The sequence below is a fragment of the Mustelus asterias genome, chromosome 18 (assembly GCF_964213995.1).
Source record: "Mustelus asterias chromosome 18, sMusAst1.hap1.1, whole genome shotgun sequence".
Lineage (NCBI taxonomy): Eukaryota > Metazoa > Chordata > Chondrichthyes > Carcharhiniformes > Triakidae > Mustelus > Mustelus asterias.
Genome location: NC_135818.1, coordinates 51,696,785 through 51,721,972, shown reverse-complemented (window position 1 = coordinate 51,721,972; position 25,188 = coordinate 51,696,785). Strand labels below are relative to the sequence as shown.

The 25,188-nt window shown below is 43.4% G+C and overlaps 1 protein-coding gene across 5 annotated transcripts in view; it reads right to left on the bottom strand.

The window, feature by feature from the left end:
• txndc16 (thioredoxin domain containing 16) overlaps positions 1-25,188 on the bottom strand; it is a 120,772-nt gene that overhangs the window by 70,453 nt on the left and 25,131 nt on the right. For all 5 annotated transcript variants that reach the window (XM_078233930.1, XM_078233928.1, XM_078233931.1 and 2 more), the window contains 6 exons: positions 24,693-24,783; positions 20,182-20,338; positions 16,361-16,527; positions 15,771-15,831; positions 9,351-9,480; positions 6,202-6,348 (listed from right to left, as the gene is read on the bottom strand). In XM_078233930.1, coding sequence (XP_078090056.1) covers positions 6,202-6,348; positions 9,351-9,480; positions 15,771-15,831; positions 16,361-16,527; positions 20,182-20,338; positions 24,693-24,783 — 753 coding nt within the window. The remainder of the gene's footprint in view (positions 1-6,201; positions 6,349-9,350; positions 9,481-15,770; positions 15,832-16,360; positions 16,528-20,181; positions 20,339-24,692; positions 24,784-25,188) is intronic.

The following is a 25,188-nucleotide window of genomic DNA, read 5'->3' as shown; positions in this document are numbered from 1 at the left end:
CCAATCTCCCTCCATCGTCTCCTCAACTGCATGGGTGAGGTCACCAGGTTGGAGACTTCTTTGCGCTTGCTGCCACTGATGTCACAAAGCACTTGAGGTCCATGCAGCAGAGCAAATTTAAAGCATGAGTATCACCCGGGTCGTTAGCAGAGTGCAGTAGAGGTTTGTGACCCATTCCACCAGATGTCTGGGGAATTCAGGGAAGATAGTGACCAGACTTACAGAAATATAAGCCACAATTTTCCCAAAAAATGATTGTCATAATGGTGAGAAAACTGGACAGGAGCATAATCGTCCCACACTTTGTCATTTTTTGGGAGTGTGGTGATTTGTGTGCTGCTTCTGGGAGGGGCGGGCCCTAAACGCACGGTGAGCCTGGCTACAAAGTGATCGGGCACTGTTTTGAAAGGATGCTCTGATCTCAGTGCAATCAGTGCCCCCCCTCCACCCATAGATATTGGCACCCACCCCCCCAACCAAACCATCGGTGACATGTTACCCCCCCCCTCCCTGACGTGGTTCGCCGGCACTGACACCCTCCCAATGGGTCCCCCTTCATGACTCCTGACATGCTTCCCCTTCATAGGCACTCTTGCATAGTCCTCCACCCGTCAGCCCCTGTTCAGGCCCCATCCCCCACTTAAGGCCCACCACCTTGGCACTGCCAGGGTTCCAGGTGGGCATTGCCCAGCCATGTCCCCAACTACCTGGGGGCTTCGATGGCCTCTGAGCCTCCCGGCATGGCCATTACATCTGGTCTCCACTAATGGAGACCAGTGATGGTCCTCGCCAGGCTTGCGCCATGCCAGAGGGTCAGAAGATCCCGGGAACTGGGAGAATACAGCGTCAAATGGGCTAAGCATAATTAAATGCTACTTTAAATATGCTAATCAACCTCGTGCCCTTTCTGGGTGTGATCCGATTTGCGTCAGTACAAAGAGACTGGGACCAATGCAAACGATTCAGTGCCAGTGCGAAATCTGTTCTTAGACCTGCATGCTATTTTCTGGGATTGGCACGATCTGCGCAGCCAAGCCGGAAAATCGCCCCCATAATGTGCACACACAAAGAAACAGGATTAGTGACTTTGCAACTCTACATGGATGTGCAGTTTCAGCTACAAGTACACACAAGCCAATGAATAGCATAACTATGGGTTGACATTTTTGGCCTCAACATGAGCTGTTAAGTTGTATTATTCATCATATTTTTCCCCCCCAAGTCTAGGGTACGTTTACACTGTAGCTACTTCAATTCCAACGAAGCAAAACCTTGTTTACACTACATGAGTTCTGCCTGCAAGTCAAATCATTTGCCAGGGGGCATCTTGCCCAGAACATTCTGCCAAATAGAAGTGTAAACATTTAAATACAAGCATGGGAAGAATCCTGGCTTCCCATGTTTAAATCAGGGCACAGAAAAATTTAAAAATGTACTCAGAAAGTTCTATGGACCTTTCTGCAACTTGTGAACCTGGTTTGACACCACACTTTTGAACCTTGACTCCAGATTTACGCGATAAGTTTAGTAATTGTGTGAAGCAGAAATTACTTTTCGGTGACCTTAACATGGGTGGTGTAAATGTCAATGATGTAAAGAAGTCCAAAAACTACAAAGCTTTGAAAATACCTTAAACATTCACTCCCTGCATCAACACCATGCTGTGGCAGCAGATCAACAAAATGCACCACAGCAACTCGCCAAGGCTCCTTTGACAACATCTTTCAAACCTGTGATCTCTTACAAGATCAGGCATGCATGGGAACACCACCACATTCAAGTTCCTCCCCATATCACCTAAAACCTGACTTGGAAATATAGCACTGTTCCTGAGCAGCACTGGGTCAAAATCCTGGAACTGTCTCCCTAACAGCACCATATGTGTACCTACACCACATGATGCAGCAATACCGGAAGGAAGCTCACCATCACTTTCTCAAGGGCAATAAGGGGTTGGCAGTAAATGCTAGCTTTGCCAGCTTTACCACATCCCAATTTTTTTTTACATTACAGTTTTTGCATCAATAGTTTAGTTGAGAACGACAAAATCTGGTGTAGAGGCCACATAAGCATTTTCATACATCCTATAATGTTCTGTAAATCATGGCCCACCAGTAGTGGGTGCCTGACCAAAAGCAGATGGGAGTGGGGATGGTGGCATTGTATTAATGTTATTGGATTTATAACCCAGAGACTCAGGCTAATGCTTTGGGGAGAAGAGCAAAATACTGCGGATGCTGGAATCTGAAACAAAAACAGAAAATGCTGGAAAATCTCAGCAGGTCTGACAGCATCTATGGAGAGACAACAGAGCCAACACTTCTGAGTTCATCTCGAAGCATTGGCTCTGTTCTCTCTCCACAGATGCTGTCGGACCTGCTGAGATTTTCCAGTATTTTCTGTATATGTAATGCTTCGGGGACACGGGTTCAAATCCCACCATGTTAGCTGGTGGAAATTTGCAATCTATGAATTAATAAATCTGGAATTAAATGCTAGTTTCAGTAATGGGATTGTTTCCATTGTCCTGACTAATATTTATCCTTTAACCAACATGCGAAAACAGGTCATCACCTCACTGCAATTTGTAGGATCTTGTTCTATTGTGAATTGGTTTCCACATAAAACAGTGACTATATTTCTAAAGTACCTCACTGGCTGCAAATTGTTTTGAAACATGATATAATTGCAAGTTTTTGTAGTCTCTATACCCCACCTATGAATTTAAGATCTTCAGGACACTGCTTTCTTGCTGCTCTTTAAATGTGCTTCCTTTTCCACCACCGGGACTTGTTGCAAAGCTCTGTTGGGAGTGGGCCTACATCAGAAGGATATCAGCATGATGCAACTGGTTCTGAATACAAAAATCCAAGGTACGCTCTTCAGAGTTTCACTGTTCCTAGTATTGCACCTGCTGAATGTCTAAAGAGGAAAGTCTCTCCAAAATCTTGCTGGCGTTTATACCGGTGGGATCTTATGGTCCAGCTGACGGCGCACCCCCACCGTGGGTTTCCTGGTGATAAGGGGTGCATTCGACAAGAAACCCCTTTGACAATGGCGAGACCATAAGATTCCACTGCCAGTGAGTGGCACACTGCCTCCTGCTGCTGTGAAACACGTGCGGAGGGAGAGAAAAATCCTGCCCTCTATCCTGTGTAATACTTTTTTAAAAAATTCTAGTTGGTTCCCTCATGGCTTGAGAATTAAAGTCACACTTAATTAAATCAAACAATAAAAAAATTGTTACATAAACTCGAAGTTGCATGTTGAATTCTTGGGCTGTACTAAACACTGATCTCAGCTAGTGGTCAACTACAGCATTAGAACTAGTTACAGTGTCCTTGGGAGAAATCATACAGAATACCCCACCCTTAATTGCTGTTCAATGATTGATGCTGGAAAATGCATGTGTGATTACTGGGTGTTGTCAGGATTGAATTCAGTTATTATGTCCTCTGTGAGAAATAACATTCTGATGTGGAAAGTCTAGGCTGACTATTTGGCTGGGGTGGTGGAGGACTAATGCCAGCAATGGAAAATTAAGAGTTGTAAAGGGAATTAATCTTGTACAAAATAATTTATTAAGTCCTAAAGTTAAAATTCTAAAACTGTAAGTCAGCAAGTACACCATAAATGTAGCTAACAAGGTTTACATATTTGGTAAAATAGTACTGCTTCTGGGTTAGGTCACATATTGTTTATATCACAGACTGGGTTAGCTCTATTTAACCTTAATAACAGATTCTATATCATGTGAATCTTTAAACAGCAGTGTTTCCATAGGTAGGTGGTCGAGGAGATGAGAAGGTAGTCGTGTGGTCAGGGGCAGTTGGACATGAGAGGGTAGTCGGGAACAGGTTGATAGTATAGTTACCCAGGAATTAGAACTGGTTTTCATCTTTTTAACTTTTCCTGGCTAATTATTCTCAGAGGGTGTCAGAACTATCCAAAGTCTCTGACTTTAAATCAAACTTTCGGAGGGTTTCAGGTTCAGGGTAATTGCCCAAGTTGAAACTTTCCAGGAAATTCTCACGCAATCCTCCTGTGGGGACTTCAGAGAGGCCCCCGGAATATCTTCCGGGGTGCCTCCTGGGTACGATCCTTCGGGGAATAGGTGATCTGGGCCATTGTCCCATTCAAAAGTATTTTCATACACAGGAGTTAACTTGTCTAAAAAATAGCTTGTTTACTGTTTCATTTCAACATAGTTGATCATAACTTGAGTAAGTGTTCCATAAATTTGCATTTCCATTTTGTAAAACGACTGTTATTCCCAATTTACAAATGATATTATTGAACACGAGCAGTTTGATTAATTAGCTTCTTCCCACATCACCATAGCTAAAATATTTATCTAATTTCACAATTACAGCAACTTGCAGTGCAAAAATATTTGAGTTAAATGATGCAGGGGAAAAAAGGACCCCTTCAACAAAGTCCATCCCATTGCTCATCCCATTAACTCCTCAGTGGCTCCATGGATAAAAATATCAACTGAAGTGATAGTGATCTATAAAGCTCAGTAAGGTCCCAGGTCTGAGTTGACTCATAAGGACAGTAATGAGATATTACAATTGGCTTCAACGTCTTGGAAAAGTCAGTTAAGCCTCACACTACTGATTGCTACCCGGTACTCCTGCTGAAACACATAAACATATGGGCATGAGGAAGGACAGAATCAGGTTCCTCTGTGACGTCTCATGATTGAACAGCTTATCAAGATGCATTGTCCAGCCTCTCAAATTAAGAACAATGACTAGAGGGTTAATGGAGGGCTTCCAAAAACCTGGGGAACTGTATCTCAGCACGTCACCAACTTCAGGATGAGGGAGAAAATTAGAAATTGACCAAAAAAATGAAATGTCGCCTGTACATGTGCCAAAAACACAATCAAATTGCTTAAAAAAAAATCAAGAATGCGTGTGATACAAGTGACTGTACAGAAACATTAAAAGCATAAACTTCTACTACTTATTTGCTCCATCTGTTTAAATTAGCTCAGCATATTATCCTTTACAACATATCCATCAAAATCTGTTTACATGTTGAAAATTCAAAAATATCAGTTTATTTTCCATTTCATCTCTGCATATCGTACTCAATACCTTCTTATTCCTCTTGAAAAATGAGGCATTTTTTGTTCAAACATTGCCATTCAATACGTAGCTCCGTACTCCCTTCTAATTCATCTTTTCACAATGGTCCACATCTTCCATGCAGCAGCAATGAGATTCAGATTGCCACCCAGCTTGAAAATTCCCCCAACTCAAAGTTGCTGCCACAACTCTTCCGGGACCCTCCGAGACCAGCTTTCTGAGAAATCCACAGAGCATTCGTGAAATTCCTTCAAAGTGAGCAAGAGTCAGGGGAAGAGAGGACACGTCCCTTTTTACAGCCTAAGCTGTCGTATAGTATGTTTAAAGATCCAGTTTGAATGGATGATTGAATGGATAGCTAAGTCAGTAGGGTCGTGGGCGGGCGAGCGGCAGAGGGCGGGCGAGCGGTAGAGGGCGGGCGAGCGGCAGAGGGCGGGCGAGCGGCAGAGGGCGGGCGAGCGGCAGAGGGCGGGCGAGCGGCAGAGGGCGGGCGAGCGGCAGAGGGCGGGCGAGCGGCAGAGGGCGGGCGAGCGGCAGAGGGCGGGCGAGCGGCAGAGGGCGGGCGAGCGGGGTAATTTGGTGGGTTGGGGAGTTAGGTGTTTCAGTGACTAAGTAGGTAGTTGGGTGAGTGGGTAGATGAGTGAGGTTTAGGCGGGTAGTTTGGATAAGCTGGTAGATGGGTTGGGCGGTATGATATTTGGAGGGGTTGTCAGATCAGATTGGGCTGGTAGACAGATCAAAGGGTAGATGGGTTGAGTCGGGTAATGTATTGGGGTTGGCTCTGGAGGTAGTTAGGGGATTGGGGGTTAGCAAATAGGTCAGGAGGTCAATTGTGTAGTAACCCAGGTGAAAGATTCAGTTTTATTCTGTCTAACATTTCCTGGGTAACTACGGCAAAATCTGCCCAAAGTTTCCAACACTAATTCAGAGTCAGAGACATTCACGGAGGGCAATTCCCTAAGAGACCCGTGCATCAGGACTTCCATAGGGTCCTGACGCACATCCTGAGTTGCAAGACCAACCTTCAATGACCCCAAGACCTGAAATTCTGACCCATTTTAATTCCATTTATAAGCTCGTATCTATAAAACATCCCAGTACTTACAATTAGTGTAGAATAGCACCACCACCTGGGGAGTTGTTGCTAAACTTGTAGGAAAGCTGCTGTCTGTTAGTGCCTGAATGAAGTCTATGTTGCACTCTCTCCATTTGTCTCTATAGACAGTTTCTGCCACTTCATCATCTTGAATACCTAACGTATGGAAAAATAATCTTCAGATAAGCATTTCTCTTAATCATGCATTTACTCTGACTTTTTTGTAAAATGCATGCAGGAGTTACTTTTCAGAAAAATAGATAATCTCAGGAAACATAATAGTACAGTGAGGAGGAGGAGGCAGATATGGAGGCATCTGGCTATTTGCTCACAGGGGTACTCAATTCATCTGATGTGGGCATCACCGGCTTGGCCAACATTTATTACCCAATCCTAATTGCCCCCAAGAAGATGGTGGTGAGCTGCCTTCTTGACCCACTGCAGTCCACACTGTTAGGGAAGGAGGTACAGGATTTTGATCCAGGAACAGTAATATATTTACAAGTTAAGATGTTGAGTGACTTGGAAGAGAACTTCCAGCTAGTAGTGTTCCTATGTGTCTGTTGCCCTTGTTCTCTAGACGGTAGCAGCCATTGATTTGGAAGGTGCTGTCGAAGGAGCCCTGGTGAGTTGTTGCAATGCAAGTTGTAGATGGATCGCTGCCACTGTGTCGGTAGTGAAGGGAGTGAATGTTTGGGGATGGGGTGCCAATCAATTGGGCTTTGTCCTGCATGGTATCGAGCTTCTCGAGTGTTATTGGAGCTGCACTCATCCAGGTAAGTGGAGAGTATTCCATCACACTCCTGACTTCCACCTGATAGTGGAGGGGCTTTGGGGAGTCAGGTGTTTTACTTGCTGCAGGATTCCTAGCCTCTGGCCTGCTCTTGTAGCCACAGTATTTATGTGGCTAGTCCAGTTCAATTTCTGGTTAATGGTAGCTCCCAGGATGTTGATAATGGGGGATTCAGCGATGGAAATATCATTGCGCCAAGGGGTGATGGTTAGATTTTCTCTTGTTGGAGATGGTCATTGCCCATCACTTGTGCGGCACAAATGTTACTTGCCACTCGTCCAGATAGTGTCCAGATCTTGTGGCATTTGGACATTAACTGCTTCAGTATCTTAGGAGTCATAAATGGTGCTGAACATTGTGCAATCATTGGCGAACATCCCCACTTCTGACCTTATGATGGAAGGGAGACCACTGATGAAGCAGCTATTTATTCATTATTGGGACATGGGTATCGCTGGCTGGTCAGCATTTATTGCCCATCCCTAGTTGCCCTTGGAAGGCAGTTGAGAGTCAATCACGTCGCTGTGGGTCTAGAGTCACATGTAGGCCAGACCAGATAAGGGTGGCAGATTTCCTTCCCTAAAGGACATTAGTGAACCAGATGGGTTTTTCCAACAATCAATGGTTTCATAGTCATCAGCAGATTTTTAATTCCGGATTCTTTTATTCAAATTCAAATTCCATCATCTGCCATGGCAGGAATTGAACCTGGGTCCCCAGAACATTAGCTCAGTTTCTGGATTAATAGTCCAGCAATAATACCACGAGGCCATCGATGGTTGGGCCTAGGACATCAAGCTGAGAAACTTACTGGAACTGAGATGATTGACCTCCAACAACCACAGCCATTTTCCTTTGTGCCAGGAATGGTTCCAACCAGTGAAGAGTTTTACCTCCGATTCCCATTGACTTCAGTTCTGCTAGGGCTCCTTGATGCCACACTTGGTCGAATGCTGCCTTGATGTCAAGGGCAGTCACTCCCACCTCACCTCTGGAGTTCAGCTCTTTGTCCATGTTTGAACCAAGGCTGTAATGAGGTCAGGAGCCAAGTGGTTCTGATGGAACCCAAATTAGTGTCAGTGAGAAGGCCATTGATAAGCAAGTTCTGCTTGATAGTACTGTTGATAACTCCTACTGATGATGGAGAGTAGACTGATGGAACAGTAATAGGCTGGGTTGGATTTTTCATGCTTTTCATGTACAGGACATACTGGGCAATTTTCCACATTTCTGCATAGATACCAGTGTTGTAGCTGTGTTGGAACAACTTGGCTAGGAACATAGTTAGTCCTGGAGCATGTCTTCAGTACTACCGCGAGAATATTGTCAATGGCCATAGCCTTTGCAGCATCCAATGCCTTCAACCATTCCTTGATATCATGTGGAGTGAATCGAATTGGCTGAAGTCTGGCATCAGTGATGCTGGTGACCCTCTGGAAGAGGCCGAGAAGGATCATCATCCACCTGGAGCTTGTGGCTGAAAATTGTTGCAAATGCTTCAGCCTTATTTTTGCATTGATATGCTGGGCTCCCACATCATTGAGGATGAGGACATTTGTTGAGCCTCCTCCTCCATTGAGTTGTTCAATTGTCCAACATCATTCACGACTCGATGTTGCAGGACTGCAGAGCTTAAATCTGATCCATGTAATGAAGTATTCACAAATTTACTCCTGTGGTATGATACAAAATGCGAGATGGAAAAAGAAAAGGTTGTTCCTTCCACAGGAACATGCACAAGTCAACCTTTCTACCCGACTAATCCTGAAGAAAGATTCTGCAGAGCTTTTTCTTTCCCTAAACTTATAAAGTAAAATCTTAATGTACTTGTCTAACACTGCAAACTAAATTATACACTTTCACCTATTGCTTTCTGTGACATGGCACATCCATGGTCCTATAATTAGGAACCATCATATTTTGCAAGGTATTTGATCAATCTAACTATATGTAACTTTACAAATTTAAATCCTATTCCGAGCTCGATATTTTCCCAAAATGGGCATGAACAAACAACAATATTGTCAAATTTTCTGTTATACAGTAAGGTCACCAAGGCATCAGTTTTCAATTAATGCAATTAAACCAAAAGACATTGGCTCAAATAGTTAATGGATGTCCTTCACCTTTTGATTTCATTAGTACCTAGGAAGGAAATGTTGGCCCTGGAGACGGTCTAGACGAGGTTCACGAGAATGATCTCAGGAATGAAAAGCTTGGCTTTTGGAAGTGTTTGATCAATCAACAGCTTGTACATGTAAAAACATTTTTACATTGGAAGAAATGTCTTGATAACTTAGTCAACTCCCCCTGTATGCAGCTGCCATTAGATTTTGCTCCTTTGTGATCTAACCGCACCTCATACCTATGAAATCCATATCTTCATTCTCCTCTTCTTCATCTTTTTCCCTAGTTGATACATTTTTCACTTCACCTTTGACAAGATCAACAATTTCTTCAACAGATGTTGTAACCAAATAGTTGATGGAAAAATCCTAAAGAAACAGAACAGCGAATCAACAAACAAAAATATTTTAGCAGTATTAAAGTACATTAAGCACAGAAATAATTTAATTATTAACTTCCAAAAATTGACTTTTTAGAAAAGCATTCAGTTTCATTCATATAGGAAAATAAACAACCATACATTAATTATTAGTGAGCCAGATTAAAATTTTCCATTTGTGCACATCTTGGTTTTGAGATTTTTGTTAAATTCATTTATGGGATGTGAGTGTCACAGGCAATTATTGTGCGAATCTAATTGCTCTCGAGAAAGTAGTGATGAGCTGCCTTCTAGAACTGCTAGGCCCTATAGTGTAGGTACGTGCACAGTGCTGTAATAGACAAGAGTTTCAGGATTTTTACCCAGTGACGGTGAAGGAACGAAGATATATTTCCAAGTCAGGATGGCAAGTGACATGTAGGGGAACTTTCAGCTGATGGTGTTCCAATGTGTCTGCAGCTTTTGTCTTCTAGATGGTAGAGGTCATGGGTTTGAAAGGTGCTGCTCAAGGAGCCTTGGTGAATTCTTGCAATGCATCTTGTAGATAGTGCACACTACTGCCACTGTTTGTCAGTGGCAGAGGCTGTGAATGTTTGTGGAAGAGGTAGCAATCAAGTGGGCTGCTTTGTCCTGGATGGTGTCAAGCTTCTTGAGTGTTGCTGGAATTACTCTCATCCAGACAAGTGGAGAGTATCCCTTCACACTCCTGACTTGTGTTAGACGGTGGACAGGCTTCAGGGAGTCAGGAGGTTACTCACTACAAATTTTCTAGCTTGATCTGGATATTGTCACGGTCTTTCTGCATTTGGACATGGTCTACTTGAGTATCTGAGGAGTCGTGAATGGTACTGAACATTGTGTAATCATTGCCGAACAATCCCCAAGGTCATTGATGAAGTTGACTGGGCCGAGGACATTACCACAGGATTTCCTCAGGGCCGTGTCTGGCCAACCATGGTCAGCACCATCATTGACCTTCTTTCCATCATAAGATCAGACCTGTAATGTTCACTATCAATCGCACTGCATTTGATTAGCAACTCCTCAGATAATGAAGCAGTTCCTGCATGTATACAGCAAGACTGATTGGACTAATAAAGGACAAGTAACATTTGTGCTACATGAGTGCCAGATAATGACCATCTCCAACAAGAGAAAAGTATCTCCCCATGACATTCACCTGCACTACCATCACTAAATCCCCCACCATCAACATTCTGGGAGTTATCAGCCAGAAATTAGCTGGGCTAGTCATATAAATACTGTGGCTTTAAGAATAGGTGAGGTGTTGGAATTCTGTTTTGAGCAATTCACCTCCTGAATTCTTTGCAAAGCAATAAGAATGCATCAAATTCTCCCTGGAGGTTTCCAAACAAGAGAAATGAACCGTGGGATTTATCAGAACTGCTGGATTTCCACAGTGTAAGAAGTCATAGACTCACCCTCATCCCTCTGTGTATGTCCAACTATTAGCTATTGCTCCAAAGTTGGCTGCATGGTCTTGACGACATGCACCAAGACCCCAAATAAGTTAGAGCTGGAATTCTCCATACACAAATCCTCTACCAGGTACGCAGGTGCACTTTAGAAGGTATTGGGTGCATCACCTTCAGTCTCCATCTGTATTACCTGCAGCAGGACTAGGCATGGTCTGTCCCTCTGGAAAGCTATTTTCTGGACCATCCTACTTCTGTTCTACGCACTAACACCGGCAACATCATCACATATAGGCCCTCTAGTTTGCCCTCTGAACTATGCAAGGCGGCAAAACTTGAACTTGTGCTTGCAAGGGTAAAGCAATGTGATGCATTTTCCCCCTGCCTCCATGGCAGCTTGTCCTTCAAGAAAGAATGGAGTGTGTGTGTGTTGGGGATGTGCACATGAGGATCAAAACTGAGAGGTATGTGAAAGATGGCACAAGTTTGAGATGAGAGAAATAAAAGTAACGGCAGGTTCAGACTTGCAGTAGAAGCAGAAGGTGGGGTCAAATGTGTTGCAAGATTGGAGGAGAGTGAAGGGAAGAAGAGAAAACAAGGTTTCAACGTGCTGGGACATAGCTGGTACAGGATTAAGCAGGGAAAGATATGACTCAGGAGTCTTCCCTGAGCAATTGATATCACTTTATTAATCTTCTTTCTGCATTACAGTCAGGTCACTGTTGCATTATTCCTTGTGTTGACCCACTCTCTCATCTCCCACCTGTGGTGCTGAGAAGATATCTTCCTTTCCCCAGTTAGAAAAAGAATATCTCTCCAACTGCTGACCTCTTCAGTGACATCCTGTGTGTGCGTATGCATGTGTGCACATGTTGCTGTGGTTTGTCATTGTAGCTGATTGCACTTAAAGGTACACCTCCTCTTTAAGGAGTGCAACCTACTTGGTTGCACTCCTTAAAGAGGTTCTCCTTAATCGCCAGAAGGCCCTGGCAGGTAGGATTAAGGAGAACCCTAAGGCGTTCTATAAATATGTGAAGAGTAAAAGGATGAGACGTGAAGGAATAGGGCCTATAAAAGGTGAAGGCGGGAAAGTCTGTACGGAACCAGTAGAAATGGCAGAGGTGCTCAATGAGTATTTTGCCTCAGTTTTCACAGAGGAGAAGGACCTGGGTGGATGTACTGCGGGCGTGCGGTGGACTGAAAGGATTGAGTATGTGGACTTTAAGAAAGAGGTTGCGTTGGAATCTTTGAATGGCATCAAGATAGATAAGTCGCCGGGTCCGGATGGGATGTACCCCAGGTTACTGTGGGAGGCGAGGGAAGAGATTGCAGAGCCTCTGGCGATGATCTTTGCGTCATCGATGGAGACGGGAGAGGTGCTGGAGGATTGGAGGATTGCGGATGTGGTTCCTATTTTCAAGAAGGGGAATAGGGATAGCCCAGGAAATTACCGATCGGTGAGTCTAACCTCAGTGGTTGGTAAACTGATGGAGACGATCCTGAGGGACAGGATATATGAGCATTTAGAGAGGTTTAGTATGCTCAAGAATACTCAGCATGGCTTTGTCAAGGGCAGATCGTGCCTTCCGAGCCTGGTGGAGTTCTTCGAAAATGTGACTAAACACATTGACGAAGGGAAGGCGGTAGATGTTAGCAAGGATTTTAGCAAGGCGTTCGATAAGGTCCCCCATGCAAAGCTTCTAGAAAAAGTGAGAGGGCATGGGATCCAAGGGGCTGCTGCCCGGTGGATCCAGAACTGGCTTTCCCAAAGGAGGCAGAGAGTGGGTATAGATGGGTCTTTTTCTAAATGGTGGTCGGTCACCAGTGGTGTGCCCCAGGGATCTGTTCTGGGACCCTTGCTGTTTGTCATTTTCATAAATGACCTGGATGAGGAAGCGGAGGGATGGGTTGGTAAGTTTGCCAACGACACGAAGGTTGGTGGGGTTGTGGATAGTCTGGAGGGATGTCAGAAGTTACAGAGGGACATAGATAGGATGCAAGACTGGGCGGACAAGTGGCAGATGAATTCAACCCAGATAAATGCATCATGGTCCATTTTGGTAGGTCAAATGGGATGAAGGAGTACAATATAAAGGGAAAGACTCTTAGAACTGTAGAGGATCAGAAGGACCATGGGGTCCGGGTCCATAGGACTCTGAAATCGGCCCCACAGGTGGAGGAGGTGGTTAAGAAGGCGTATGGTGCGCTGGCCTTTATCAATCGAGGGATTGAGTTTAGGAGTCCGGGGATAATGATGCAGCTATATAAGACCCTCGTCAGACCCCACTTGGATAGAATCATAGAATCATAGAATCCCTACAGTGCAGAAGGAGGCCATTCGGCCCATCGAGTCTGCACCGACCACAATCCCACCCAGGCCCTACCCCCACATATTTTACCCGCTAATTCCTCTAACCTATGCATCCCAGGACTCTAAGGGGCAATTTTTTTTTTTGAACCTGGCCAATCAACCTAACCCGCACATCTTTGGACTGGAGTACTGTGCTCAGTTCTGGTCGCCTCACTATAGGAAGGATGTGGAAAAGATTGAAAGGGTGCAGAGGAGATTTACAAGGATGTTGCCTGGATTGAGTGGCATGCCTTATGAGGATAGGCTGAGGGAGCTCGGTCTTTTCTTCTTGGAGAGACGAAGGATGAGAGGAGACCTAATAGAGGTGTATAAGATGTTGAGAGGCATAGATCGAGTGGACTCTCAGAGGCTTTTTCCCAGGGTGGAAATGTCTGCTACAAGAGGACACAGGTTTAGGGTGCCGTGGGGTAGATACAGGGGAGAAGTTTTTCACACAGAGGGTGGTGGGCGAGTGGAATCGGCTGCCGTCAGTGGTAGTGGAGGCGAACTCAATAGGGTCTTTTAAGAGACTCCTGGATGAGTACATGGAGCTTAATAGGATGGAGGGTTATAGGTAGGTCTAGAAGGTAGGGATGTGTTCGGCACAACTTGTGGGCCGAAGGGCCTGTTTGTGCTGTAGTTTTTCTATGTTTCTATTTCCAAACAGAGACAGGGTCACCTGATGTTCTCAATGAACAGCGCTAGTAGAGCAGGAAGTTTGCCTATTCAAGGAAAGGGGACTGATCCCAAGCGAACACGGCAGGAGATCAACTCATTGCTTTCCTTAAACCCATGAACAGGCTCACACTCCAAGCAGACTGCCCAAATCATTCCAAAGAACATGCCTAAACAGAAAAATTAAAGATTTAATTTAGGAACAAGGCCACGTAGATGCCTGAGTTTGTTCTGTCATGCAATGAGAATTTGGCTGTTCTGTGACCTCACTGTAAACACCTGATTTTGCCATATATTCATTCCTTAATACCTTTGTTGAACAAAACTCTATCGCTTTATTAAAATTAAGAATTGATGTTGCACCAATTGCCATTTGCAGAAGATAATTCTAAACTTTTATCACCTTTTGTGTATAACAGTATTTCCTAACTTCAATCCTGAAAAGTCCTAGACTCACTAAGCAGCAGAAATAGTTTTGCTCTACCTACTCTATTAGTTCCAGTTACTATCTTAAAAACTTCAATCTCCTCTTCTAACCTTCTAAATTCCAGAAAATAAAACCATAATTTGTGTATTCTCTCCTTGTAATTTAACTCGGATTGCAGATGTCATTCTTGCAAATCTATGCTGCATTTCCTCAACATAGCTTAACATAAGTGTGGTGTTGAGAACTGAACATTACTCCAGGTGCAGGCTAACCAGGGTTTTGTAGCATAAACTTTTATTCCCTTGTGTTCTGGTCCCTTGGATATAAAAATCAGCATTCTATTAACATTTCTGATTTTTGTTTTACCTGTTCTGTCAGTGATCTCCATAAATGGGCCTAGGGCCTAAGATCCTTTGGACTTCCACTGTTCCTAACTCTTCACAATTTAGAAAGTATTCTGTCCTATTCTTTTTAGGTCCAAAGTGGATGAACTTCAAATGTACCTGCACTGAAATCCCTTTGGCACAGATTTGTCCATTCAATTAATCAATAAACATCTCTTTGTAATTTTATGCTTCCATCTATGTTGCATTACAATAGCCCTATCTTTTGTGTCATCAGTAAAATTTGAATATGTGGCTTTTTATCCTATCATCTAAGTTGTTCATAAATATGGTGAATCATTCAGTCCCTGTGGGATACACATTCTGTCATTTAAGTATCTGTCCATTAGCCCCACACTCTGTCTCCTTTCATTGAGCCAATTTCTGAACGAGGTCAGTAGCTTGCCTTCAATTTTATGAGTTTCAACTTTAGCTAAAAGTATATTTCAAAGAACGGTAAAAAATATCTTCTGGAAGTCCATGTAAAGAATCAGGCAGAATGTGTACAAGCACGCAAAGAGTAAAATCAATAACAACTTGATTTCCATAATTGGACAAAACTAAACCTCCAAAGATACTTCAAATAAGACAGTGCATGAGCACTCAAATATAAAATTGACCAAATGCACAACTGAAAGGAGGTTTTAAAGGTGAAGGAAGAAACAAGCTGAATAGGTTCCAAGAACAAGTTCCAAAGAGTAAGATCTAGCTGTTTGGAAGCTGTACCACTGATAGGTTGTTCATGGAGAGGTAGAACACGCAGGAGGTCAGATTCAGAGGCAGGGCAAGGTTGCGAAGGTTGTATGTGGTAAGGCCAGAGGGAAGGAAATCATTGCTTGTGTGTGTGCAGGGTGAGTGGGTAGAGTTTGCCAATGAAGATCGGCAAGGAAGGGGGGGGGGGGGGGGGGGGGGTGGTGGTGGTGGTGGTGGTGAAGGTAAATGAGCAAGATTTTGTGCAGCACAGAATGCAGACAACTGAGTTTCAAATCATCAAAATAAACATCATACCCCTCCAGCAGGTCTGTAGCCTACATTGACATCTGCTGGCACATTAGGATGTAGCTGAGTCCTGTGAAGTTGAGTGTAAATAGTTATCACTTATTAAAAGCAATTTTGATAAGAACACAATTAAAGCTCTATAAACCAAATTAGTATGGCTAGATAAGAACGATTGACATTCATTTAAACTAATCTCCACTCTACTGATTTAGCTGCAAATTTAAAGTGTTGTGCCTTTATTGATAATGATAAATACTTGGGTAAATTTAAGAAGTTTCTTAATCCTCAGGCAAAACATATACAATAGAAAGGACAATGTTGTATTGTTCAATAGCATCTCATAGCCATGGGAATGTCTATTTCTGGAGCAGACCAGCCTCCTGACTAAGAAGGATGGAATGGTTTGAAGATAAGAATAACTGTGCAATAAGCATCAAACTAGCTCAATGAAAGTGAGGGTCAACACAACTAAATCCAACTTAATTTAAGCTTCAAAATATGCAGCAGATAAACAATCTCAATGTTTGAAAAAAATTGTTATTCTTTTATCAAATTATTTATTTATCTTCTAAAATTAAAGTTATTGTGAACAATGTTACCTTGACACTAATACAACTCCTGCTCTTCCCAGCAGCTGCCAGGCTATAGATTCAGCAATTGTCCGGTCATGCTCATACGTCTCTCTTTGTGTAAAAAGAAACACAACAGGCATTTTTAACTGTACGTGTACCGTAGAGACTCTCTCTGGTGGAACAGTTGCCTCTGTCTAAAAAATTTAGAAAATTGGGAATATTAACACAGCACTACTCTCATAGACTTGGGATATACCTATTGTACATAAATATTTTTAAACACTTGGCAAGATTTTCCCAGAAATCAACAAAGGTCAGTGGGAAAAGCCCGCCAACTGCAATGACTGCTTTTCCTGCCATATTGTGTGGCATTTAGTGCCAAAATGTTTCATGCACAGCAATCACACCTTGGCTGGCGGGCAGACTCTGATTCGCTCACCATGCCATCACCTCAGCACTTCAATGATCCAGGTACCACATTTAAAGGCTAGCCCAGCACACACCAACCATTGATCGATGGCAAGTGATGGCTGCAAGGAAATTTGCCCCCAGGTTCTCAGACGCCTCCATGGAGAGACTTCTGGATGCAGTGGGGGTCCAAAGTGATACCCTCTATCCGCTCACAGGAAGAAAACTAGCCAGCAAGGACATCAACCCAGCAGTGGCAACTATGAAGGGAAGGACATAGAACATAGAACATAGAACATTACAGCGCAGAACAGGCCCTTCGGCCCACGATGTTGCACCGACCAGTTAAAAAAAAAACTGTGACCCTCCAACCTAAACCAATTTCTTTTCGTCCATGAACCTATCTACGGATCTCTTAAACGCCCCCAAACTAGGCGCATTTACAACTGATGCTGGCAGGGCATTCCAATCCCTCACCACCCTCTGGGTAAAGAACCTACCCCTGACATCGGTTCTATAACTACCCCCCCTCAATTTAAAGCCATGCCCCCTCGTGCTGGATTTCTCCATCAGAGGAAAAAGGCTATCACTATCCACCCTATCTAAACCTCTAATCATCTTATATGTTTCAATAAGATCCCCTCTTAGCCGCCGCCTTTCCAGCGAAAACAATCCCAAATCCCTCAGCCTCTCCTCATAGGATCTCCCCTCCATACCAGGCAACATCCTGGTAAACCTCCTCTGCACCCTCTCCAAAGCCTCCACATCCTTCCTGTAATGTGGGGACCAGAACTGCACACAGTACTCCAAGTGCGGCCGCACCAGAGTTGTGTACAGTTGCAACATAACGCCACGACTCCTAAATTCAATCCCCCTACCAATAAACGCCAAGACACCATATGCCTTCTTAACAACCTTATCTACTTGATTCCCAACTTTCAGGGATCTATGCACACATACACCTAGATCCCTCTGCTCCTCCACACTATTCAAAGTCCTCCCGTTAGCCCTATACTCAACACATCTGTTATTCCTACCAAAGTGAATTACCTCACACTTCTCCGCATTAAACTCCATCCGCCACCTCTCGGCCCAACTTTGCAACCTGTCTAAGTCTTCCTGCAAACTACGACACCCTTCCTCACTGTCTACCACACCACCGACTTTGGTGTCATCAGCAAATTTGCTAATCCACCCAACTATACCCTCATCCAGATCATTAATAAATATTACAAACAGCAGTCATCCAGTGCTGCAAATGGATGAATGATCTCCTCCCGTTCTACCAGGGTAAGTCACTCTTCTCATCACTCTCAATCATACACTCACACACCCATTACACATCCACAGGAAGCTCACTCACAGCCAGCTCAAGGGATACCACCACTCAGTCTACCACATACAGCTTCATCTTTCCTGCAGGTTGTGTCCTCATCACCATGCTGCTTCCACTCACGATCTACATATGCCAGGCATTCTTATCATCTGCTCTGGCTCGCATCCTGCTTACAATTTCTCCATCTGTTTCCATGCAGGACAAATTGGCTCACAATAAGAGGGAGAGATCCCAGACAGGCAGCTGGATATCTGGGCTGAAAGTCCTCACCGACTTCAGTAGAGAGCCCTGCAGCAGGCCGGGAGGACGTTAACCATTCCTGTGTTGATGCTGAGGTCAGCGGCGATAAATCAAGTGAGGATCCAGCACTGCATTGTCCATCAAACAACAATAATGTGAGTCATGTCTCCTGGTCCTAAAGGCCCCTGCCATGCACAAATGAACTCTCCTTTCTTTCACAGGCACATCTGGGAAGCAACGCAGGGCGTCCACCAGCCAGGTTCTTGACACCAGCTCTGGCGGCAGCATGGACCATGGCTTCTCAGAACCAGAGATTTAATAACCATCACAGTACTCACCCACACCCTCCACAAGGAAGTCTGTCCCCATGTTCTCAGACACCACCCCCACCCTGGAGAGACTCCTAGATACAGTGGAGGTCCGACATGATGTCCGCTATCCGCGCACAGCCAGAGCAGAGATTAGGTGGGACCTAGTTTCAGAGCAGCCTTGGGCTCACAATCTGATGAGCACATCACTCTTTCTGATCTACAGCAGGCGGAGGCAGGGACATACCACACAGAAAGCTGCCGGGGCCAGAAATCTGCTGAGTCCCAGTCAGATAATGTGCCTCTGGATGCAGTCATGCCCCAGTTGCAGGAGCTCCAAAGACAAACTCCAAAACATTAGGGAGGGATGTCAGCTACATTCCTCAGACTGAAAGACAGAATGAAGAAGTCCTTCCGCCTGAGGCGGTTGTGCCAACACTGCAACTCAACAAGGTCAACACAGCTAGGGTGATTGCCGCTGTGGAGGCCTTGGTGCAAGACTTTTGCCCTACACTGCTGCAGGACATCCACTTGATGGTGCAGGGATTTGTTGAGATCCACGAGTTCCGATGCCAGAAACAACAGGGTTCTCAAGCTCACTCCAGCTGCCACTCTATCCTATGGGGGAAGCCAGAGGCCTTGACCTTTGGGCAGTGCCAGGGGGCACTTTGGGGGGAGGGGGGGGGGAGGAGGAGAGATGGGGGGGAAGGGGGTGTGTGTTCGGGACTGGCCCGGGAATGCCGTGTTCGGGCCGTGGGGGGTTTGCGGGGGGGGGGGGGGGGGGGGGGGGGAGGCAACAGTGCGAGGGTCCTGGGCTGGTCAGCAAACGGGGCGACTGACAGATCGGAGCCACTGCACACGCGTAGAGGCCCGGAACTGTCAGACTCTGGCCTGAACAGCACCGCCCCCCACAAGTCAGTCCATGATGACTGCAATGCCCATCTACCTATGTCACTGCCCAGTACCCTCATATTAAGCCTGGTGACCCACACACCCCCTTAGCAAAGCCAGGTATCGCCTTTCCCCAAAATATGTGGAACCACTCCGAGTGCTGCACTTATCTCCAAACTTCCCTCAGAGGGGTGCTCACCAGGTGCACACCTTTTGAAGGCAGTCATGATTCATGCTGTTCTGACATCACACCATGGGTGGACTTTTTGACAGGGGGCATGATTCCGGCACAATAATGAAAATCAACAACATTGCACAATGGGAAACCTGGCCTGCCACTGATGGGGGAGAGGGAACGATCATGGCAAGCTTTCACGCCATCGTGATACGTGACTTTTGGCCTTTTTGCAATATTTCCCGCTTCTGTCGCTAAATCCACCCAATGCTAACAGGAGCGGAAAATCCTGGCTACTGTAATTCCTTTTGAAGTCTGATTTAGATGATGATAGAATCTGCACAACACTTGCCAGGATTCTACTTATCAGTATTTTCCATTTGGGCAACCAACCTTTGCAAAATGAATTACACAAACACTACAGATGTTGGTTTAAAAATCCTTCAAAATTCCCTATTAATGAATCCAATTCAATAAATATTTAACTCACCACAAGTGGGGCCTCCAAAACTTTAAGGTAGGAATGTATATTCACAGTCGTTAGTGGCTTTTCAAAATAGGACCTCTTACATGGCTGATTCCTATCCATGGCCATCTTGCAATGGCAGAACCAAAGTCTTGCTGAAAGTCTATCTGGATCTTCCAGGCTGCATGATTAGATGACAAGAATATCAAAACATTCCAACTAATGAAGCACAAGGATATTTTAGCAGAAACAGAAATCCTCTTAGTATACAAATTTCCATCCAACTGCCAACAGCAACCTAAAAATAAATAATGGCCCTTCCACAGCATTTCATACAGAGGTCATCAGGTGGCCTGCGAAGAAAGCTACAACCAGATATGTAAAGTAACAGTTCCACTTCTAATTTCAAAGAGGTCCTGTTCAGAGCAAAGGGCTTACCTACCAGCCTCTAAACTGGCAGAAATAGGGACCACCCAGGGTCCATACCCATGTATTGACCTGGTGCTCTCATAATCTGCAATTCCATTAAGCAGCTAATAAGCCCCAAGCAAATACCACTGGGCCAAGGGATGCCAGGACATTTGTGCAGTAGTGCTATGCAACAAAATCTGCCCTAACATCCCTGACCTGCCCACAGGGGACTCAAAATATTTAAAATACACATCCTCCTTCAGGCCTCACATACTCCGGCAGGGTCAGGGGTTTTCTGACAGGCAGACCATAGCACTTAGGTCAAACACATCTGTTCAGATCCATAGCCCAAATATATTGGAATCTTACTTTACTAACACAGATCATTGCTGATGGGTAGTTTGAGACCTGGAGCAGCATTTGATGTTGCTATCTAAATTGGACAGTTAGTTGCTCATTTGATGGAATACATCAAAATTTACTGAAACATTATGTAATAAAAGACAGCAGAAGATAAAGAAAACATTATACGCCTTACAGATAGTGAATATTATAGGTTTCAGATATATTTGCAATAACATCTAGCTGACTCTTTACAAAATGCTTCTAGCGTGCAAACAGGTTAACTCATTCTTGGCTCCCAAAGCCCAACTTCCATCTGATCACCTGTAACTTTATGCAAAGTAAGTTGGAGCACGAAGGCGTTATGAAAACTGGAGCTGATAAAGCACAAAACATCATTCTGCTAGGATGGATTTGTATCTCTTTGAAGCACAATATCTCAATATCACAATCAGGAGGAGCAATGGTAATGTCACTGGACGGATAATCCAGAGGGCCAGGCTAATGCCCTAGGGAAATGAGTTCAAAAATTTGGAATTCAAATTCAATTAATAAATCTCAAATATAAAATTAGTGTCAGTAATGGTGATCATCACAACTATCACTGATAATTGTAAAAACCCATCTGGTACACTAATGCCCTTCAGGGGAGAAAATCTGCCATCTTTACCTGGTCTGGCCTACACGTGACTTCAAACCCACTGCAATGCAGTCCACTGTTAACTTCCCTCTGAAACAGTTTAGCAGGCCACTCAGTACAAGGGCAATTAGAGATGGGCAACAAATGCTACACTAGCCAGCAATGCTCACATCCCATTAAAGAATTGTTTCAAAAATGATTCCAATTTAAGGCCAACACAGTCTCCAGGATCAGAACATAAAGCTTTCTTTCTCCCTTTTGAAAAAAAATGTAGTTTTGCTTCAGTAGCAAAATTACAACACTCTGAACTGTGGTGGGCTCAATATCATTTATTATCGGCTCTATCTTGCATGGTGAATTTGCAATATATGCTTTAGTTGCAAACACTTTATTTGTTGGGTTTTTTGGAAAAAATATTTTTGGGATTAAGGACAAGGCTTGCAAAGGTATATTTGTTGCCCATTCCCCAGTAGGTCCAAGAAGATGGTAATTGACCTTTTCCTTGAACCACTGCAGCTCGTGGTGATGGCACTCCTGCAGTGGTGCTAAATAAGAAACCCCAGGCTGTTGACCAAACAACAATGAAGGAACAATGTAGTTTTGCTTCAGTAGCAAAATTACAACACTCTGAACTGTGGTGGGCTCAATATCATTTATTATCGGCTCTATCTTGCATGGTGAATTTGCAATATATGCTTTAGTTGCAAACACTTTATTTGTTGGGTTTTTTGGAAAAAATATTTTTGGGATTAAGGACAAGGCTTGCAAAGGTATATTTGTTGCCCATTCCCCAGTAGGTCCAAGAAGATGGTAATTGACCTTTTCCTTGAACCACTGCAGCTCGTGGTGATGGCACTCCTGCAGTGGTGCTAAATAAGAAACCCCAGGCTGTTGACCAAACAACAATGAAGGAACAATCTGTCCAATTCAGAATCCTGGTGATTTGGAGAAGAATGTGGAAGCGACAGCATTCTAATGATATTGCTACTCTTGCCCTTCTCAGTGGGAGAGGTCACAGATCAGCTGCCTCTCCAAAATCTTTCAATTTTTTCTCAGTTATTCACACAATCACAGAGATATTTTCCTTCCTTTATTGGCAACATTAAATTTGTGGTTCTTACAAACTTTACTTTATATTTGCTCAATATTTTCTTAACACTAGTGAACTTTGCAACTTGACCTTAAGTAAAATAACTATATATTATTTTTATACAGTTTAAATAACTATATTATTTTTATACATATTCACTCCACATTCACCTGATCTTGCAGCAAAAATATCAGTGGGATTGTTGGCACTCACCATTATAAGAAACTACAAAAGGTTGTGAACGTAGCCCATCCACCATGCAAACCAGCCACCCCATCCATTGACTCCGTCTACACTTCCCACTGTCTCGGAAAAGCAGGCAGCATAATCAAGGACCCCATGCACCCCGGACATACCCTCTTCCACCTTCTTCTATCGGGAAAAAGATACAAAAGTCTGAGAGCACGTACCAACCAACTCAAGAACATCTTCCTCCCTGCTGCCAGACTCTTGAATGGACCCTCCTTATATTAAGCCGATCTTTCTCTACACCCTAGCTAAAACCATAACACTATATTTTGCACCCTATCCTATCCTTTCCTTCTCCCCAATGTACTCTATGAATGGAATGCTTGTCTGTATCGCGCACAAGAAACAATACTTTTCACTATATACCAGTACATGTGACAATAATAAATCAATTTTTTTTAAACTGTAAATTAAACAACTTCTGGCAATTACTCAGGCTCTGCTAAATGTGGAAATCAGGATGTTACAATCCAAATTGCCCTGTTCCCCAAGTATTGGTATTTCAATACACCGAAGGGCATGAAGTTGCATATATACTTGCACATGTTACTTGCACATGTTACCCACCAAATCTGCCAGAAAAAGCTTAGCCATGCCAATAGAAGTATTTTTTGAATGGGATAATAGGTCTTAATTACTCTCTGGCACCCAAGTTTACAAGTGTGGATTATCATTCTGTTAGATTTTAATTATTTTGGAAGTTTTTTGTGTTTCCTTTGTAGCATTTTGATACAATTGAGTGGCTTGCTGGGCCATTTCAGAGGGCTATTAAGAGTCAACATTGCTGTGGGTCTGGAGTCACATATAGACCAAACCAGGTATGGACAACAGGTTTCCTTCCCTAAAGGACATTGGTGAACAAATTGAGTTTTTACAACATTCCACAGTGGTTTCATGGTTATCATTCGACTTTTACTTCCAGACGTTTAATTATGTTTAAATTCCACCATCTGCCATAGTGGAATTCAAACTCATTCACCACTATCACACTTTTTACATACTTTATAAGGGCTTGCAGTGATTAGAATTCCATTTCAATCCGGCACTCTCTACAGGCCATCAGAATCTGTGTGAACGAGGCAAGCAATTGTGTATCCCTTTAACCAATCAGATCCAAAAATTGTTTAAGGTATGAAGAGCAGTAAGTGTCAGGAATATATCAAAATAATATGTAGTGTATTATTTTACTTAAGGTCTAGTCAGAAAATCCAACTGGTGTTAAGAAAACATTGAATGAGTTCATAAGAACCACGAATCCAGTGTTGCTAGTGTAGGGAAGAAAAAATCTTTATCATGATGTGAATAACTGAGAAAAAAAACTGAAAGATTTTGGAGTGACCTCTCTCACTGAGAAGGTCCCCAGAGGATTACCTTGGGTGTCTGGATTATTAATCCAGTGACAATACCATTGCGTCACTGCCTCCTCCTAAATACTTGTTCAAAAATTCTAACTTTTCTTTATCCCCATCTTCCTTTCCCTCTCTATTTTGCTTTCTGACAGAATATTGACAGATGATACTTTCTGGCACTTCCTGCTCTGCATATCTCAAACAATTTTTTGACCTGATTGGTTAGAGATAGACAATTGTTTGCCTCATTCACATAGATCCCAGATGGCCTGTAGAGGGTGCTGGATTGAAACAGAACTCTAATCACTGCAAGCCCTTGGAGAGTATGTTGAAAGTGTAATATAGTGAATAGTGTTGTTCATTTGCCACCAACTGCAAAATCCGGGGCCGATGTAATTTGAAACTCGAGTGGTAAGTTTATTATCACTGTTTTTTCAATTACTGTCATACTTACTCCATGCCTTCCAAAACACTTTGTTCTGTAGTCAGTACAAACTGATACTTGGCACCATAAACAAAAGCAGTTTCCATAATGGCTCTATGTTCTAAAACAAATCATAAATAATACATTACAATTGAAGCATACATAGGGTCACAATAATAATAATTCTAAAAAGAAAAAACAAATAGATTTTTAGATGCTAAAAAGTGTTGCATTATATGGTTAGCTAAATGCTACTGATGCAGCTTGGCAAATAGTGCATGGCACTTCTGTAGAATCTGTCTTCATTGCTTGAGTGCAAGAATCAATTCTGAGGCCAGAGTTTTGGAAATAATCAAGCAATATTTTTAAGGGATGCTTTAAGACATGAGAACAGAATTCAAAAGATAATAACCTTATTGTAAAATATATAATTTTAAAAATCTTCTATAAACTTTACTTATGAATAAAATTTTAGTTACTAATAAAAAGGCAGAAGTATCTTGTTCTTTCAAAAACATTTTTGAGT